Source organism: Taudactylus pleione, unplaced genomic scaffold (genome assembly GCF_031769625.1).
Source record: "Taudactylus pleione unplaced genomic scaffold, aTauple2 ptg000199l, whole genome shotgun sequence".
Taxonomy (NCBI): Eukaryota; Metazoa; Chordata; class Amphibia; order Anura; family Myobatrachidae; genus Taudactylus; species Taudactylus pleione.
The window spans coordinates 6,723,040-6,740,408 of record NW_028284601.1 but is presented as its reverse complement, the minus strand read 5'-3'; the positions used below and the strand labels follow the sequence as shown (position 1 = coordinate 6,740,408).

The 17,369-nt window shown below is 48.0% G+C and overlaps 1 protein-coding gene across 1 annotated transcript in view; it reads right to left on the bottom strand.

Moving 5' to 3' along the window:
- Positions 1–17,369, bottom strand: part of LOC148518744 (calpain-2 catalytic subunit-like) — a 70,839-nt gene that overhangs the window by 28,799 nt on the left and 24,671 nt on the right. Inside the window, exons 8-19 of the mRNA XM_088477074.1 lie at positions 16,677–16,751; positions 16,430–16,590; positions 13,305–13,459; positions 13,153–13,164; positions 10,893–11,101; positions 10,752–10,794; positions 9,019–9,081; positions 5,363–5,420; positions 4,975–5,039; positions 2,640–2,708; positions 2,039–2,117; positions 741–857 (exon numbers count right to left, since the gene is read on the bottom strand). Coding sequence (XP_088333200.1) covers positions 741–857; positions 2,039–2,117; positions 2,640–2,708; positions 4,975–5,039; positions 5,363–5,420; positions 9,019–9,081; positions 10,752–10,794; positions 10,893–11,101; positions 13,153–13,164; positions 13,305–13,459; positions 16,430–16,590; positions 16,677–16,751 — 1,106 coding nt within the window. The remainder of the gene's footprint in view (positions 1–740; positions 858–2,038; positions 2,118–2,639; positions 2,709–4,974; positions 5,040–5,362; positions 5,421–9,018; positions 9,082–10,751; positions 10,795–10,892; positions 11,102–13,152; positions 13,165–13,304; positions 13,460–16,429; positions 16,591–16,676; positions 16,752–17,369) is intronic.

Below are 17,369 nucleotides of genomic sequence, written 5' to 3'. Positions count from 1 at the left end.
AGCTCATCCGCCCCCTCATCCTTCTACTGCTGACTCCAGCTTATCCATCCCCCTCTTCCTTCCTCTGCTGACTCCAGTTCATTCACTCTCTCTCATCCTTCCTCCACTGAATCTTGTTCATCCCTCACCCTCATCCTTTGCCGACTCCAGCTTATCCGCCCCCTCTCATCCTTCGTCTTCTGACTTCAGCTCATCCCTCCCCTCTCGTCCTTCCTCTGCTGACATTTAATGTTAGGGTAACAAAACCAATTTGCCAACTTACTGAGCCAAAAGAGTTTTGGGAAATACAGCTACATCTGGCTGCCCCTAGCATAGCTTCTTATAGCATCTGTCAGTCACGTTAGGTACTGTTCATTAGTATCAACAAAAGGTTCAATTACATAAAAGTCTAAGGGGTAAACTTGCTTTTCAAACTGCCTGTAAAGTAGCTGATTGGTGCTTCATCTCCAAGATTTAGTACATCTCTCTCCCCCCCCCCCTCCCCCATGACTGAAGCGTGCAGCATCCCCAATGCTTTCCCATAGCGTTTACATTTATTTTAATTTTTTATGGCTGATAACTTATCCTGTGGTATATGGGCACTGATTAAGTAGCAGAGGGTGCTTGCAGTGTGGCTGTTTAGATTGGTGAACAATCAGAGTATGTTACATACCATCTCTGCATGGGGACAATGTGATACTGTCATCTATCTGCAATACAGAGCATTGCTTTCCCAAGTATTTGGTAAACTCCTCGCTTACCAAATACACCAACCAGGTGCGCTAGGCAGGACAGGAAGCTGTCGAAATCCACCTGCCCAATGTCATTTCCATATTTCAAGCACAGTGACTCCACCAGTGAGTTGTTCAGCTGAAATCCTGGAGGAGACAAGATGTAGAAGGTGACCCCACAGAGGGACTTTGCTTAGCAATATACTGCATTTTTTTTATTTGAGGGATCAAAGAAAAAAATAAAAATAATAATTGTCTTCTATAAATAGAACCAGTACTAGTATAATTCAAGTATACTGTATTTCAGGATTGTGTCAAAACTACACATCAGAAAAGTTTGTTTGCCTATAATTAACCCTCTGAAGTCTTCCCTATCCTGCGACCTTAGCCTAGTGACTCTTAAAGTTCCCCATGTCCCTTCACCAAACCTAACCCCTTGCCTCCACTGCAGCCATGTGCTAACAATATGAAATGCCCCTGTATTAACACTGTACTGTATCTAACCTTGCCCCAAAGTCCTCCTTGCTCGCTAAGCCTTCCCCATCAGTGCGGTAACATGTGCAGTTGTAGGCTGATCAAAAGTGCCTGCAAGGGAATGTCTCAGTGATCATTGCTTGCTATTGGTGAATCTCAGCGTGCTGGAGGGCACAGGAGGACCCTGTGCTGCCTAAAATGTTTGTAATCACAGGTCCATAGTTTGCAGTGATATAGATAGAAGAGCTACAGTATATCCTTATTTATCAGGAAAACGTTTCCATTTATATGCGATTAGCCTTAATTTTAGGTTTAATAGCCTTTTAGTTGTGGCTTTAGCGAAAGCAATGTACAAACAATTCCCGGTATCACAAAGAAAGTAGTGTAGTCTACATTTTGGTAAGTACCCCTAACCCTGCCCTAACCCACCCTTAGGGGTGCCTAACTCTAACCTCCCCCCCCCCTAGTGCCTAACCCCCCTCTAAGTGCCTAAACCTAACCCCCACTTCCCCAGCCTAAACCTAAGTCTCCTGTGGGGATGCCTAACCCTCCCTTAAGTCCGTTACCCCCCCCCCCCCAAACCCCCGCGCAGCTGTCCGTGCCTGGCTTACCTTCGTTCGGTGCGTAGGTTTAATGACAGGCATCGGGATTTCGACGCCTGCCATTTAGTACCTTGCCGGGATTTGACTGTCGGCTTCCTGACTGCATCCCCTACACATTGTATATAGCGGACAGAGGAACCCGCTGATTATCAGTGTTACAGTCAGTCCAGCCTCGATGCGGCCACTACCCCTATAGATGGTATATACAGTGCTGAGGGCACCACATGATAGGAAGTACACAGAACCTCTCACCAGCAGCTTCCAGCGCTAGACGCAGTTCCCGTATGTCCATTGTTCCAGACCAGTCACAGTCGTATTTTGTGAATAAGTGCTAGAAGAAAAGATGGGATAAAACCTCTGTTTGTACATATTCCAATGTTGGGAACCATTATAAAAATTATATATACGCACTTTAATTGACTGTCTACCCCCTGCTTCTGTACCAGTGCTGGAGTTCAGGTCTCTGACAATGCAGCAGAAGGGGTCTGTCAGCACTGGTGAACCCAACCCATCTTAAAGAAGCTGCCATTGGGGAGTAAAGGGAAAGGAGCTTGGTCATGGCTCCTGCAGCTCGGCAATCTCATTCATTATGTACATACTGAGACAATCTAGAATCAACCATCCAGTGCCAGCAGCGCCATCACCTACTGGCTGACTAGTTGGATTCCTTTGGGATGGGGATCCCACCAAAGTGCCCCCTATAACATGGCTGCTGCCCTATAAATCATGACCTGCCCCAACTACCAGATGACAAGTGCATACACTACAGAGCTCTGCAGATCTATAGGAAAGTAGTTCCCGTATTTTCCTGTCAATCAGCAGTAATGGTCTGTCGGTGAGCGCAGAGCATTACCTCCCAGTCCTTTATCTTGCTCCAGAGATATTTAAATTCCTCCAACTTCAGTTTGCCGGTCTCACTGACCTGTAATTCATTATGTTAAGGGGAACACACAGTCACCTCTGTATTACTGCCCTTTATAGAGCAGCAACTCATTACAGAAAATGTTTTTACTCCTTCACATCAGTCACTGCCCCAGGGGAGCTAACAGTCTAAATACTCTACAGCACAGACACGGTAGAATCAATGTCATCAGTAGCCCACCGACCTACCAGTATGTTTTGGATTGTGGGAGGAAACCCATGAGAATAGGGATACCGGTTTATAGGTCGACACCAGAAGGGCAACGCATTCTGAATGTTGACAGTCAAAAGTTAGGCAAGGTCATTAGGTCGACCATCAGTCTGTAGGCATGTATTTAGGTCGAAAGGGTTAAATGGTCGACACTTTTTTTTTTTTCATGATTTTTAGGGTTAGGCAAAAATACGAAAAAAAAACGTGGAGCATTATAATCTCATCCTTTCATACCGCACCCAAGAGAACAAGGGGAGAACACTACCTGCGACTTCCCTTCCTACAGCTCTCCAGGGGTGGTTCAACAAAGCAAATGATTCTGCTGAATTTCTCATTAATTCTCATCCGTAGTTTGTATATGAAAAGGAAATAGGTGGTGGTGGTCCCATTGGCTCAATACTCTATAAGGACATGGAAATCAGGACTTTAATGGAACCTAATTCTTGTTAATATGCAAAATCCTTAGTGTTCTCAAGGAACCGTCTGAACAAAACCAGGGCCGTTAATGAATGGGACAATCAGAACACCAGAGGTCTATGTAATAGGGTGCGATCTGGTGCCGTTGCAGGAACTTCTATGAGCCTTCACGTATTTTTAAAGCGGCATAATTTTAAAGGCAAAAGCAAGCTGGTTTTGCCTTTAACATGACTGCCGCTTTAAAAATACAGTAAGGGCCCCATTTATCAAAGTTAATTTGAGGTAAATTCCCCGAAAACACACGCTTTCGGGGGTTTACCTCAAATACTAATTATCCCCCGGATGTATGAAGGAGGGACCGCAGCAGGTATCTCCGATACCTGCTCCGATCCCTCCATTGCCGCCGGCAGCCTCCTCCCCCATAGGTTTCTATGGGGGATGCGATGCTGCCGAATGTATCAATATCAGGAATGCGAAGCATTCCCGCTATTGGTCCAAGCAGCTAACGCCATCTGAAGATAGCGTTAGCCGCTGTAGTCTATAGGCAACCTACCGCATGTCAGCCGGCGGAGGGATCTCCCAGATCCCTCCGCCGGCAATGGGCGCCGCTCATATGTAGTGTAGTAGCCCCGCATGCACTCCGGCCACATCGCAGGGACGGGCTCCGTTCGGAGCTCGTCTCCCTGCATGTGCCAGTACATACATTCAGCTGCTATGATCGCATTTTGCAATGCGATCATGGGCGGTACTGGATGCCCTGATCGCATTGCAAAATGCGATCATTAATAAATGGGCCCCTAAGACTATTATTGTTGCTGCTCTTATTATTATTACCCTTTATTTATAAAACATCATCTTATTAAGTAGCACTGAACACTAAAGGGATGGTAATACAAATAACACAAGGACAGGCATATTAAAGCAAATGCTACTGTTTATGGGGAAAAGCTCATATAGATAATAGCGGAATAACAATAGTAGCTAGTGAATATGAATTGAAAAGAACATTCTGAACACAGGGATCTGATACAGAGATGTGCGCTAATTCCGTCGCTGCCGCTAATTTGTACGCAGCGGCTATGCGACAATATGCAAATGTCGCAGCTGCCGGGATTTGTATTGAGACGCCCACCTGCAGCTTCGCAAATCCAAGCAACTGCGTATTAATACGCAGCGTCTAATGCAGGTCATTTGTTATAAAAGGTCCGAGTGACCCTATGGTTACATATTATCTGCGTACGGGATTGCAGTCACAGTTTGAGACTCGCCCCCAAATTGGCCTGCGTTTAAGCCACCACACCACGTTACCTCCTACAAACGTCCCTGACTGTCCATTACACATCGGGCAAATCCTTGCTGCAGCCGCTGACGGTAACGAAACTTGGCGCATGCGCAGTGTGACACCAAATTAGTTTTCTTTCTAAAGCTATGTCCAGATCCTGTAGACATGTAAAGTGCCATAGGTGTTTTTCCCACCATTAGAAAGCCGGGTAGAAGGGGCAGCTTGCAGTCTCCACACCTGTACCTCGTGGTTCTAAAGAAAAACACAGATAGGAATTCATAAATGTATCTGTGTGGGAGTAGCCGTACTGCTGCCAACTCTCCATCCGAACTGTAACCATACACAGACTAAGGATACGTCCGAGATCTTCAGAAGTTGGGCGCAAGTATCCAGGGAAAATCCGTCTGTCTTCAGGTGTGTGTCTAGAAGAAAGACGTGGGGGTACAATGACGATGTGTTAGCATTACACCTATATAGGGGACAATTGTACAAACTGCTAAGCCCACCCCCCTCAATATCGTATTGAGTACCCTTCAGCTCCTAGGTGCACGCAATGCGCGCGGGATGGATTCCTTGCACAGCACATGCACAAATGCCAGACAAGTAGAACGTTCTGCATTAGTGAAGATGCAGGCTGGCTACATACATGTCTCCCAATAGCGAGAGCTAGGAAAGATGGAGACCAGATGGACCGACCTCCTCCCTGTACAACTTATTAGGATTGTGTACCCTCATGTCCTCTTACGTTTGGAGGTGACCTGTATCAGGATCCTCTGCAGCTCCTCAGGGCTGATTTCCTGGTCCTAGAATGAAACAAACGTAGACCGTTACTGGGGGGTGTTACATATAACGCCAAGCGCCACATGATCTGCCCATCGCGGTTACAGGTCACCGGATCCGCTACATGTACATGTGACATTCTCAGATCAGCACGAAACACTATCAGCAGTTTTTTTTATTCAGATCAATATCAATGTACTTTTATCTGTTTAATAACATTTCCAAGGGGAAAACTAAAAATTTGGAAGCGAAAGAAAAATATCGCGGGCTGATGCCGATGACCATAGTGAGCGGTAATATGCAGAAAGGTGGGAATCTTATTTATTCCTTACGATATGTAAGTTGCAACAATTATTCCAATAATGATTAATGAACACATTTCATCAAGAAACTTATCACTTATTGTAATTCTGTAATAGTAATTGTTTACTAATGATAACAATGTCTGCAGCCAAATGATTTCTGACTATATGGGGTGTAGTTACTAAAGTGTGGGTGGTTAGAAATGGAGATGTTGCCAATAGCAACCAATTAGATTCTAATTAACATTTAACTTGCACCTTCTAGAAGATAAAATCTAGAATTTGGTTGCTATGGGCAACAACTCCATGTCTAAAAACTCTCACATTAGTAAATTTACCCCTATGTGTGTACATTTAAGGGGTACATTTACTAAAGGTCAACATCGATGTTATGTTTTTGAGGCTAAATAACACATTTACTCAGTGGCGTCACAAGGGGGGCGCGGTCCGCACCCGGGTGTCACCCGCCGAGGAGTGACACCAAATTGCAGACTCCCCCTCAGTGACAGGAGCCAGGTGCTGCCCTGTATAACTAAGTGCAGCACTCGGCTGCTGACACTGTGAGGGAGCCGGCACTGCACACAGGGCAGTCACTTCGCACCTCTGGCACCCCCCTTCCCCGCTGTCTGCACTTAATTATACAGAACTACTAGCCACGGGGGTTCCGGCCGCAATGTGTCGCCCCTTTCCCGTGAGGCCACGCCCCCTTTCTGCCACGCTCACTGCATCCCTGCCCACACCAGGTGACACCGCGGGGAGGGGACGCCACTGAAACACAACATCAATGTTGATCGATTTGAAACTGATTAAAATCAACCTTTAGTAAATATATCTCTAAGGTGGGTACACATTAGGTTATATATTGGATTTGTTGTTTTGAGCCAGAGAGGGTGGCTGTGGTATAGGGAGGCAGTGGAGTGTCTGGCAGAGAGGGTGGCTGTGGTATAGGGAGGCAGTGGAGTGTCTGGCAGAGAGGGGATGTGGTATAGGAAGGCGGAGGAGTGTCTGGCAGAGAGGGGCTGTGGTATAGGGAGGCAGTGGAGCGTTTGGCAGAGAGGGGATGTGGTATAGGGAGGCGGTGGAGTGTCTGGCAGAGAGGGGCTGTGGTATAGGGAGGCGGTGGAGTGTCTGGCAGAGAGGGGCTGTGGTATAGGGAGGCGGTGGAGTGTCTGGCAGAGAGGGGCTGTGGTATAGGGAGGCGGTGGAGTGTCTGGCAGAGAGGGGTTGTGGTATAGGGAGGCGGTGGAGTGTCTGGCAGAGAGGGGCTGTGGTATAGGGAGGCGGTGGAGTGTCTGGCAGAGAAGGGATGTGGTATAGGGAGGCGGTGGAGTAACTGGCAGAGAGGGGATGTGGTATAGGGAGGCGGTGGAGTGTCTGGCAGAGAGGGGATGTGGTATAGGGAGGCGGTGGAGTGTCTGGCAGAGAGGGGCTGTGGTATAGGGAGGCGGTGGAGTAACTGGCAGAGAGGGGATGTGGTATAGGGAGGCGGTGGAGTGTCTGGCAGAGAGGGGATGTGGTATAGGGAGGCGGTGGAGTGTCTGGCAGAGAAGGGATGTGGTATAGGGAGGCGGTGGAGTAACTGGCAGAGAGGGGATGTGGTATAGGGAGGCGGTGGAGTGTCTGGCAGAGAGGGGATGTGGTATAGGGAGGCGGTGGAGTGTCTGGCAGAGAGGGGCTGTGGTATAGGGAGGCGGTGGAGTGTCTGGCAGAGAGGGGATGTGGTATAGGGAGGCGGTGGAATGTCTGGCAGAGAGGGGATGTGGTATAGGGAGGCGGTGGAGTGTCTGGCAGAGAGGGGCTGTGGTATAGGGAGGCGGTGGAGTGTCTGGCAGAGAGGGGATGTGGTATAGGGAGGCGGTGGAGCGTCTGGCAGAGAGGGGATGTGGTATAGGGAGGCGGTGGAGCGTCTGGCAGAGAGGGGATGTGGTATAGGGAGGCGGTGGAGCGTCTGGCAGAGAGGGGCTGTGGTATAGGGAGGCGGTGGAGCGTCTGGCAGAGAATCGATGTGGTATAGGGAGGCGGTGGAGTGTCTGGCAGAGAGGGGATGTGGTATAGGGAGGCGGTGGAGTGTCTGACAGAGAGACTGTGGCAAAGGGAGCCAGATCCCTGGTTGGAATCAAACCTCAGTGCTGTGAGATAGCAATTCTAACCACTGTGCCATTGTGTTACCCATGAAAATAACTTTTAAATAAATATTCAAAGACTCATTTGAAGCTCAATTACAGGCTCAGTCACAATACGAGGTCAAATGTAATAAGTAGCGATTTGTAGTTGCCGACGCGATTCTGGCAAAATAATCACTTTACAGATTTAAAGCAGCGGTTCATTTAAAGGCAAAAACATCTTGGATTTATTGTAGCCTGTATGTAAGGTCAGAAGGTAACCGAGATACATATGGTGACGGGAAATATTCAGAAGGCATTTACAGCTATGATCAATATAGAGCCCCTATTCACTGCAATAGGATCATTATGGGAGTTTGCAGTAGTATTGAGGTCATAGATCAGGCCTGGCCAACCTGTGGCTCTCCAGCTGTTGTGAAACTACACATCCCAGCATGCCCTGCCAGTTTTAGCATTCCCTAATAGCAAAACTGGAGCAGTGCATGCTGGGACTTGTAGTTTTACAACAGCTGGAGAGCCACAGGATGGCCATTCCTGTCATAGATGATGCCAGTGGCAAACGCAGGATTTCTAGAGGGGGGTTTCCAAATGCTGGAGTTTAGAGCGAGTGTGGCCAGTCCATGAAGAGGGTAGAATTAGCACTTAATCAGCTGTAATATGCATCATACAAGGTATATTGTGTCATAATTCCAACATATACAGGACCAGTGATCACAATAAGCCATTAGATGCGGCAGTAGGGCCATCCTGCCTGAGCTGAGTGTTTTTATTTTAGATGTGGGCACCATTCCAGAGTATTACAGCAAGTCCGGGAGTCTGGGGGAGCAGCAGGAAAACTTAGCACTGCCTTGGACATATATGTACATATTGGGCTCTATAGCAGCACATCCCTAACAGTGAATGTTTTCCAGATCTCCTAGTTGGTGCACAGCTTATTTATTACTGACTGATACATGTTAAAAGATCCACAGGTGGTGCTAATTATTTCATTTGTGATACTGTGGAGAACATGCAGCACTAGTAAAATTCTATTACATTACTATTTCTATTGTGGTCATGGTGTGGGCTGGGGAGGGGGTTTCCAGGCAGACGGAACCCCCCCCCTGCGTTTGCCTATCTGAGCCAAATAGCAAACTACAGCTGCAGTTTTGCAGTGTGTGTAGCCAGATTAACCCACGCTCAGCGCTGTTTCCTACCTGTCCTGAGAGTCGTTTGAAATGTTTACTGAACTCCTCCGTGCTGATCTTCAGCTCACTCTCCTGCAGGAATAGAACAAAGATTTGTCAGTGTTATAATTAACGGTATTGTAATAAGGATTTATAGGCCTATGAAGTCTGGGCACACAGTTCTCGTGCAGAGTCGCACACAGGACAGTTTTGCGGACAGATCCTGCCTGTTTTACCACTGCGTATTCTCCGATGCCACGTGCATGCAATTATGGGTGATCCCAGTTGTGCGCAACTAAGCAGTGTCTCCACTTGGTGGCAGCGTCAGACTAAGTTGTGGGCGTGCTGGGATAGGTATGATTTACCGCTGGCCGCCGACAGCGTCAGCCGGACATGGGTGAAAATCCTGACTGCTATAAGGTAAGTATAAACTAACCTAAACAACCCTCCACCAACCCTTCCTAAAGGCCCCCATACATCAGCAATTGATTGCAGCAATCGTGCAATTTGCAATCGATTGAAAAAGGGAAAGATATTTATACACAATCGATTGCAAATTGCACGATTGCTGCAATCAATTGCTGATGTATGGGGGCATTTAGGGGTGCCTCCCAGTGCCTAACCCTAATCCCCCCTCTAAGTGCCTAAACCAAACTCCCCCTTCCCTGCTGCCTAAACCTAAGTCTCCCGGGGGGGTGCCTAACCCTAACCTCCCCCCGGGGGTGCCTAACCCTAACCCATACTTGCCAACTCTCCCTCATTGTCAGGGAGACTCCCTGAAATAGTAGCAATCTCCCTGTCTCCCTGAAGAGTCTAGCAATCTCTCTCATTTCATCCTTACCCCCATTATGAAGCTGCTATATTAAAAAACAGAGAAATATACATTCAAATGGGATCATTAGTGTCATTTCCTTGCATTGGTTATTATAAGGCACAATGATCCCTATGAATTTCTGCAAAGTATTAAGGTGCATACACACTAGACGATATGCTCCCTGAGCGATATCGTCTAGTGTGTCCCCGGCAGGCTGTGCTCAATGTCGTTCATGACATTGAGCACAGCCGCTGAACGATATCATTAGCGATATCGTTCAGCGCCGGCTCTCTCACCCATTCCCTGACATGCAGCAACCTGACGAGGTCGTCAGGTTGGCCTGCATGTCAGCCCGATGAACGAGGATGACGAACGACCCGCGGGAACGCGCGTCGTCGTCATCGTTCATCTTTTTTGTGTTAAAAATGGACGATAAAGTGGACGACTGAACGATAACGATATCGTTATCGTTCAGTCGTCCACTTTAATCGCCCAGTGTGTACGCACCATTAGTGTGTTTTCATCAACAAACAGATCTTACTAACTGCTTTTGGGCTGGTTTACATTTGGATGTAAGTCAGGTTTAGGACACGCCTCTCAGATTTATCAGTACACGCCCATCACATGTAGGACACGCCTCTCAGATTTATCAGTACACGCCCAATGTAACACGCGCTCATAGGTGCTGCTTTCACAATCTCCCTGAAATGCTTTTTCAAAAGTAGGCAAGTATGACCCTAACCCACCCTTCCCCTAGCCTATTTGTGTTGTGCGCACAAAGCGATCTATCTGTTTCCGCTGCATCTCTTGCATCAAAGATGGGGCTGGTGCAACTGCGCACGGAAAATGATGGCGGCGATGAGGTCACAGCTCTGCATATAGGCTTGCGGCCGACTTGCATTCAACTCTGCATTAGATCCAAGCGTTATCACATTATGGGACAACATACCTGGAACACCTCCCATTTGGCTTTCACCTCACAGTCAATCTCCCTGAGGAAGAATAGAAAACAGCAATGTGAGCAGTGAGGCGTACAGAGACAGGAGCAGGTCACTGAGAAGATAAGTGTGGGCAATCAGCGTTGTCTCACGTGAGTGTGTTCTGCGTCTCTGTGAAGACCCTCAGGGTAAAGGAAGACTCCTCATGGGACGTGTAGGTGGTGGGGATGACCAGGTACTGTCCCGGGGGAAGCTCACAGCGGGCAGTGACATCTCGCTTGGCCACATACGGTGTAAGGATCATGGGGATCAGACCAGAGACAGTTGCCACCCTCTGAGACACAGACGTCATGGGGCTGAACTAAGAGGGTCAGAATGGTCAGACAACCATAGAGTACACGGACTGTCCATACACTAGTAGGGATCAGACAATCATCCGGTACACTCATAGGGCCTGATTCAGAGCCACTCGTAAGCGGCCGCTCGTTCGTTCGGAACGATGTTTGCACATCTGCGCATGCGTACGGTTTTTAATACGCATGCGCGAACCAGTCAGTGCGACTGAAAATTGTTTGTTCGCTATATAGCGAGTGCCTGCTATTTTGAGTGACAGAATGAGGCGTATGTGGGTGGTAACAGGGGAAGGTGCTTGAAAACGGGGAGTGAAGATCAGAACGCAGGCGGGCTTAAAGGTCAAAGCGGGTGTTTTATGGGTGTGCATAATTAATACAGCAGCGTCATTGACCACGTCACTTGGTTGTTTTATAGTCAGAACTGCTCGCAATATAGTGGTAGGAAACACCAACCCCAAGAATAGCGAGCAGTTCATATGCTGTTCGATGTACACGATTAATCTAATAAATAGCGGACATGACGTATGATGCGAGCGGCCAGGGGGGGTTTTCATCAAATAAATGTCCGCATGTTTTGTTCGCTCGTTCAGACATGGAGGAGGCAACAGACCGCAAGGAGCGAACGGTTCATTTGAATAGCCACCCCCTTTTTCTGAACGAGCGAGCGCTAATTGCGATCAGCTCTGAATCAGGCCCATAGACCATTATTATTATTATTATTATCCTTTATTTATATGGTGACACAAGGTTTCCGCAGCGCCTTACAAAGTACAGAAACAAATGAGCACTCAACACAACAGTTATTAACAGTACAGACAATGTAGGTTCTTCGTTCCGATGGGTAACGCCATCTTCAGGTAGCTTTACCCAATAGAAGCCGATGGGCTACTTATCGGGACACTCCAGGCGTCCCCCGCGGCCCGCCTCCTTCTGCGCACACCAGAGTGACTTCTGGGTGTTAAACCAAAAAGTCCCTCTGGGGGCATCGCAAAGGATAGCTCTTATCTGTACAATCCATGGTAATGTACCCGAAGACAGGGGACGCGATGCGATGCTTACGACATCCCGCCTAGTATGGGAAAGGGTAGGAAAAGCACATAAAGGATGAGGGTCCTGCTTGTGAGAGCTTACATTCTAAAGTGTATGCACTATACACTACCGCTGGAACTCTCTCCCTCTATCAGAGTCTCAACCTCTCGTCAACGGGCTCTTGTCCCACTTCTTTATCAAAGTCTTCCAGCTCTCACCCTAACCCACTGTCCCACACCACTTGTTCACTGTCTCTCCCTTCTGTGTCACCTCTGTCTGCCACTCCCCTGTAGACTGTAAGCTATTACGAGCAGGGCCCCCTTCCCTTCCGTACACCATCATCATCTCCCCACTGCCTACAACAGCACCTATTCCTTTGGTTCCTGCTGCCCTGCTGTGTATTTGGGTACCATAAACATAGCTGATGCAGCAATGCTTATACACCATGTCCATGTCCTGCTATGTTCTGTACTGTAAGTCACTTTTCTCTTGTTCTGTTCATACTGTATTTGTTTACGTACTATGTAAGTCGCTGCGTTCCCCTTGTGGCACAATATAAATAAAGGATAATAATAACAGTAGGGATTAGGCAATCATCCGGTACACTAACATCCCATTCATTATACACTAGTAGGGTTCAGACAATTATTCAGTACACTGACAGTCCATGCACTATACATTAGTAGGGATCAGACAATCACTGGTACACTGACAGACTGTGCAGTGCACATTAATGGTGATTAATCTATGATTGCACAAGGAAATCATCCATTAATACAATTATTGACGATCAGACGATCATCAGCAACACTTACAAAGCAATCAATACACACTAAAAGGGGTCTGGGATATAGATTACACTAACAGACCATATATATGATGGCAATTGGGATCAGACAATCACTGTGTACGCTGTACTGGCACAAGAAATGGAAAGATAGTGAGGATGGGACAGACTCTGGTCAGTAAGGGATAGAAGACATGGTAGAGCAGGCCTCTGGCAGATATCTCAGTATTGGACTGTATTCACCTGTTTAGGCACCTGCAAAATAATAATACAGTATTTTCAGATACATTAGATTTGGACATCAGGAGAACAGGAGAGAAGGGCACACTGCCAGCATGCAGAAAGGTTCCTGCCAAATACCAAGATCTATCAAACTCAAATGTTTAGCACTTCACCTGGTAGACCTCAAAGCCGATAACCAGGAAGTCCCTCCCGATGGCTCTGCCTTTCCGCCTGTCCTTCTGTATAAGAGAAGCCAGTAGGGTGCATGAACTGTTCTCATCCTCCCCTTCCAAAGTCACCATGAACTGAGGGTTGGTCCAGAATGTGCCTGTAAGGGTAGAAGACCAAACGATATATCCGTGGGTCATTCGGTCGTTTCATCGTTAACTATATGATGTTAAACATATCGCCTGGTCGTTCGGTAAAGTGTACACACTGCACGATTTGCCGGATCTCGTTAACAAGATTGACAGATTGAGCTGCGTGTAAAGAAGATCTGAAGATGCGATGGACGACACCGAGGGAGCGCGCATTGTGCGTACACTTTAAGTTTTCAGCAATTTGTTGTTCCGATGCATCGGAGTCGGCCATATCGTTCAAAATATCGTCTAGTGTGTACCTAGCCTTAGACGCAAGCTTGGAGAGAGATACAGTTGTAAGAGATAAAGTACCAACCAATCAGCTCCTAATTGTCACTTTACAGGCTTTACAGTGTTTGAAAAATGACAGTTAGGAGCTGATTCGTTGGTACTTTGGACCTTATTCAGAGGCGGCCGTACGGTCTACGACCGCACGGCCGCCTCGATGTTTTGCCAGTGCGCATGCGTGAGACCCACTACGACCGACAGCGCTGGTCGTAGCGGGTCTCTTTCCAAAGGGGGCGAGCTGTCGATGTTGATTGACAGCTCGCCCCGTATTTAAGGCGGGCCAGTGGGGTGGCAGCCCAAACGGAGGCATTCCTATGGGAACGCCTGCCATTTGGGGGAGGCCCCAGAGGCCCCACTGACATCACTAGTGATGTCAGTGGAGAGCTTCCGGCTCAGACAGAGCCAGAAGCTCTCCGGGGCTTACGACAACTGAGACCCTACCCTAGGGTCTCGTCGTAAGCCCCGATGGTCGCGATGGTCTCTGACCATCGCGACCATCACCCGAGCGGTCGTTAGAGCTGTGAGTGTTAACCCACAGCCTAACGACCGCAACAGAGGCGGGCGGTCAGGATGCAAGTGGCCGCCCAGTTTCTGAGCGACCGCTTGCATCCTCCGACCGCCTCTGAATGAGGCCCTTTATCTTTCACAATCAGTGACAGACTGGGACATGAAGGGCCCACCGGTGGCATGCAGTGATAGGGGCCCCAGTGGAGTAAAAAGGGGGGGGACCTTGCCCTGTGTGCTGTGCCATCTAACAGGCTTGCCGGAGGCGGGCACCGTTGACCAGGGCAATGTCCAGTGCTGGGATCAAGTGTTTGATCCCAGAGCTGGTGGACCTGCAGTCCCGTTAGATGTGGCCCAGCGGGAGACATCAGTGGCTGACGCTGGGACAGTGTGTCCGTTTCCAGCGCCGGCAAAATGACCAGCGGTGGGTAACATTTGGAACCGGATGCGAGCTGCGTGAGCTTGCGGACCGGCGGCCCACAGAGGAGCAACGGCAATTTGAATTTTGAGCCAGCTGCGATCCAATCACGGGTCGCGGACCAGTAATCAATAGAAAGCGGTCGCGGCAAGCTGAATCATGGCTGGCTAGGCCCAGGTCTCATAAATGGGGATATGGAGCAGCCAAACCAAGTTTTACCAACTCCGGCACTCACCTGTGGTTAGCTTCCCTGATCTGTCTGCCATATGTTATAGCAGGACGGAATAAATAGGAAAAATCTACTATTATCTGCTTGTTTATGTCACTTTTGCACCTGAATCCCACATTTCCTAGTGTAGTATCTTATACATACAGTTTATGTGCGTTATCATCAGGCAGCAGTAATATCAAACTTGCCTGCTCTCGTGGAATGCACGGTCACACCCCTAACGCAGAACCATGTCCCCGCCACACCCTCTAATGCTGCACCGCTCCAGCCCCAACCCCCCCCCCCCCCCATTACCCCGCTGTGCCGACCTGGATGCTTCCAGATTGTCAGCAAATATTAGTCATATAAGGTATAGTGGGCGGTATAGTGGGCGGTATGTACTAAGCATCACATCCACGATGCTGTACATCCCGCCTTTCACAGGGTACATACCGCGGTTGATTACTGCGGTATGTACATAGAATGTGATGAAAATCGCAAAGGACAGCTCTCCCAATAAGAGCTGTCTTTTGCGATGCCCTAGCATAGAGGGACTTCCGAGTTTAAGACCCAGAAGTTGCTCTGCCGTCCTTCTGCGCAGAAGGCCGCAAGGGGAGCTGGGAGGCGTCGCCAAAAAGATGCCCATAGGCTTCTATAAGGTAATGCTACCTAAAGATGGCGTTACCCACCGGGACGAAGCACCAGAATGCATCACAATCTGTTACTTTGTACATATGGAAAATGTGGTAAAACCCCCGAAAACTGCATTTTGGGGGGTATTACCGCATTTTTCCCTTTAGTACATCCCGCCCTGTATCTTTAGGAATCCATCGGCACAGAAGGACATGTGACCAGCAATGAGAGGATGATGATGTCTGTGTCTACCTATAATAATGCAAGTATTACCAACAATAAGTAAAATGCATAAGGAATATTCTTGATGCTTCATTACTATAAGAAAAGGTAACATCAGAACATAACACCTGCTGTAGGTCTACGTCTACCACTGTTTGCAGGGATGCAGGGCCGGCTCCAGGGGTCGGAGCACCCTGTGCCGGCTCTTCAGTTTGCGTGTGGCCTATTTACCATAGGTCACGCCCCCTATGTGACGTTGTTTGGAGGCGTGCCCACCTGGCACGCTTCCAAATAACGTCAGGCTGGGGGGGGAGCCTCACCAGCTGGGCTTCCCCCAGCCCTCTCCCGTCACTGAATGGATGCCGCACACATGCACGCAGCATCCATTCAGACTCCGGGGTCCGGCGGTGGGGGTCCCCAACCTCCTGATTTGACCACCCGCGGGCCACTTCGGCCCACGAGTGCAACAGCGGGACACTACTGTCCCGCTGAAATCGGGATGTTGGGGAGGGGTGTGCCCTCTATGGGTGGCGCAACACCCCTAGAGCCGGCCCTGCGGGAATGTGCTCGTGTCTATGATGCGCCTCACTTTTGTCATTGCTATATTACACGCACGATAACAGATTTGTAAATATCATATAGGGTGCATTGCGTACGGCTTCTCACCTTTGTAATTTCGGCAGCCTCCGGCGTTGTGCCCTCTCACCCATCTCCCTTGGAAAGAGTTGGCATTCCAGGAATGGGGAGCATCAGTACCAGCTGAGTCCGGAGACAAATTGCAGATTTCCAGGGAGTCAAAATAGCGCAAAAAATCATCCATCTGCATCCTAAAACAAAGAGGGTCCTTCTGTCATATATACTGTATTATTCAACTGCCCAATTCTCGCTGTCAGAATGTACAGTAATGTCTCACCAGAATTCACCATCTTCACCTTTTACATGAAGTTTCTCCCGAAGAGTACTGTCCAGATTTGACCACAAGGGGGAGCTATAAGCAAAGTGAAAACAGGATGTGCCCCATTATACATTATATAGGCACCAACAGATGATTTGCAATTAACTGTTAAAGTTTCACCTGGTTCTATAAACAATAATATGGTGTGTTGTTTCAGATTTCACACACCATGGGATCTATTCAGCATCAGTGTCTATATTGGCCCAAATATTTTCGGACAACATCAACACTAAAGCTGCATACACACACAAGGATTTTGTAAATGAACGATTTTAGTAAACGATTTTAGTTCATTTTTTCAAGGGACGCCAACTGGCGGAAAAACTGGCAGTGTAATTACCGAAGGAAAATCATTTACAAAAATCATTCATTTACTAAATTCTTCCATATTCCCTTAATGAAAATCATTGAGTTGGTCAGTCTGACTGAACTACAAACGTGAACGCGCATGAACGATAATTGTTCATTGTTTTAACTCAGAAAGTGAACGATTTTTTTCAACGATTGAACTATAAATATCGTTAACGATAATCGTTCAAAAAATTGTGGTGTATGCGCCTAAAGGGCTCGATCCAATTAGGTGAGAATTGCAAGTAGCGAGTTTGTTTCTTTAAACTCGCACACTTCACCGCGAAGCGCGCTCCTGACACT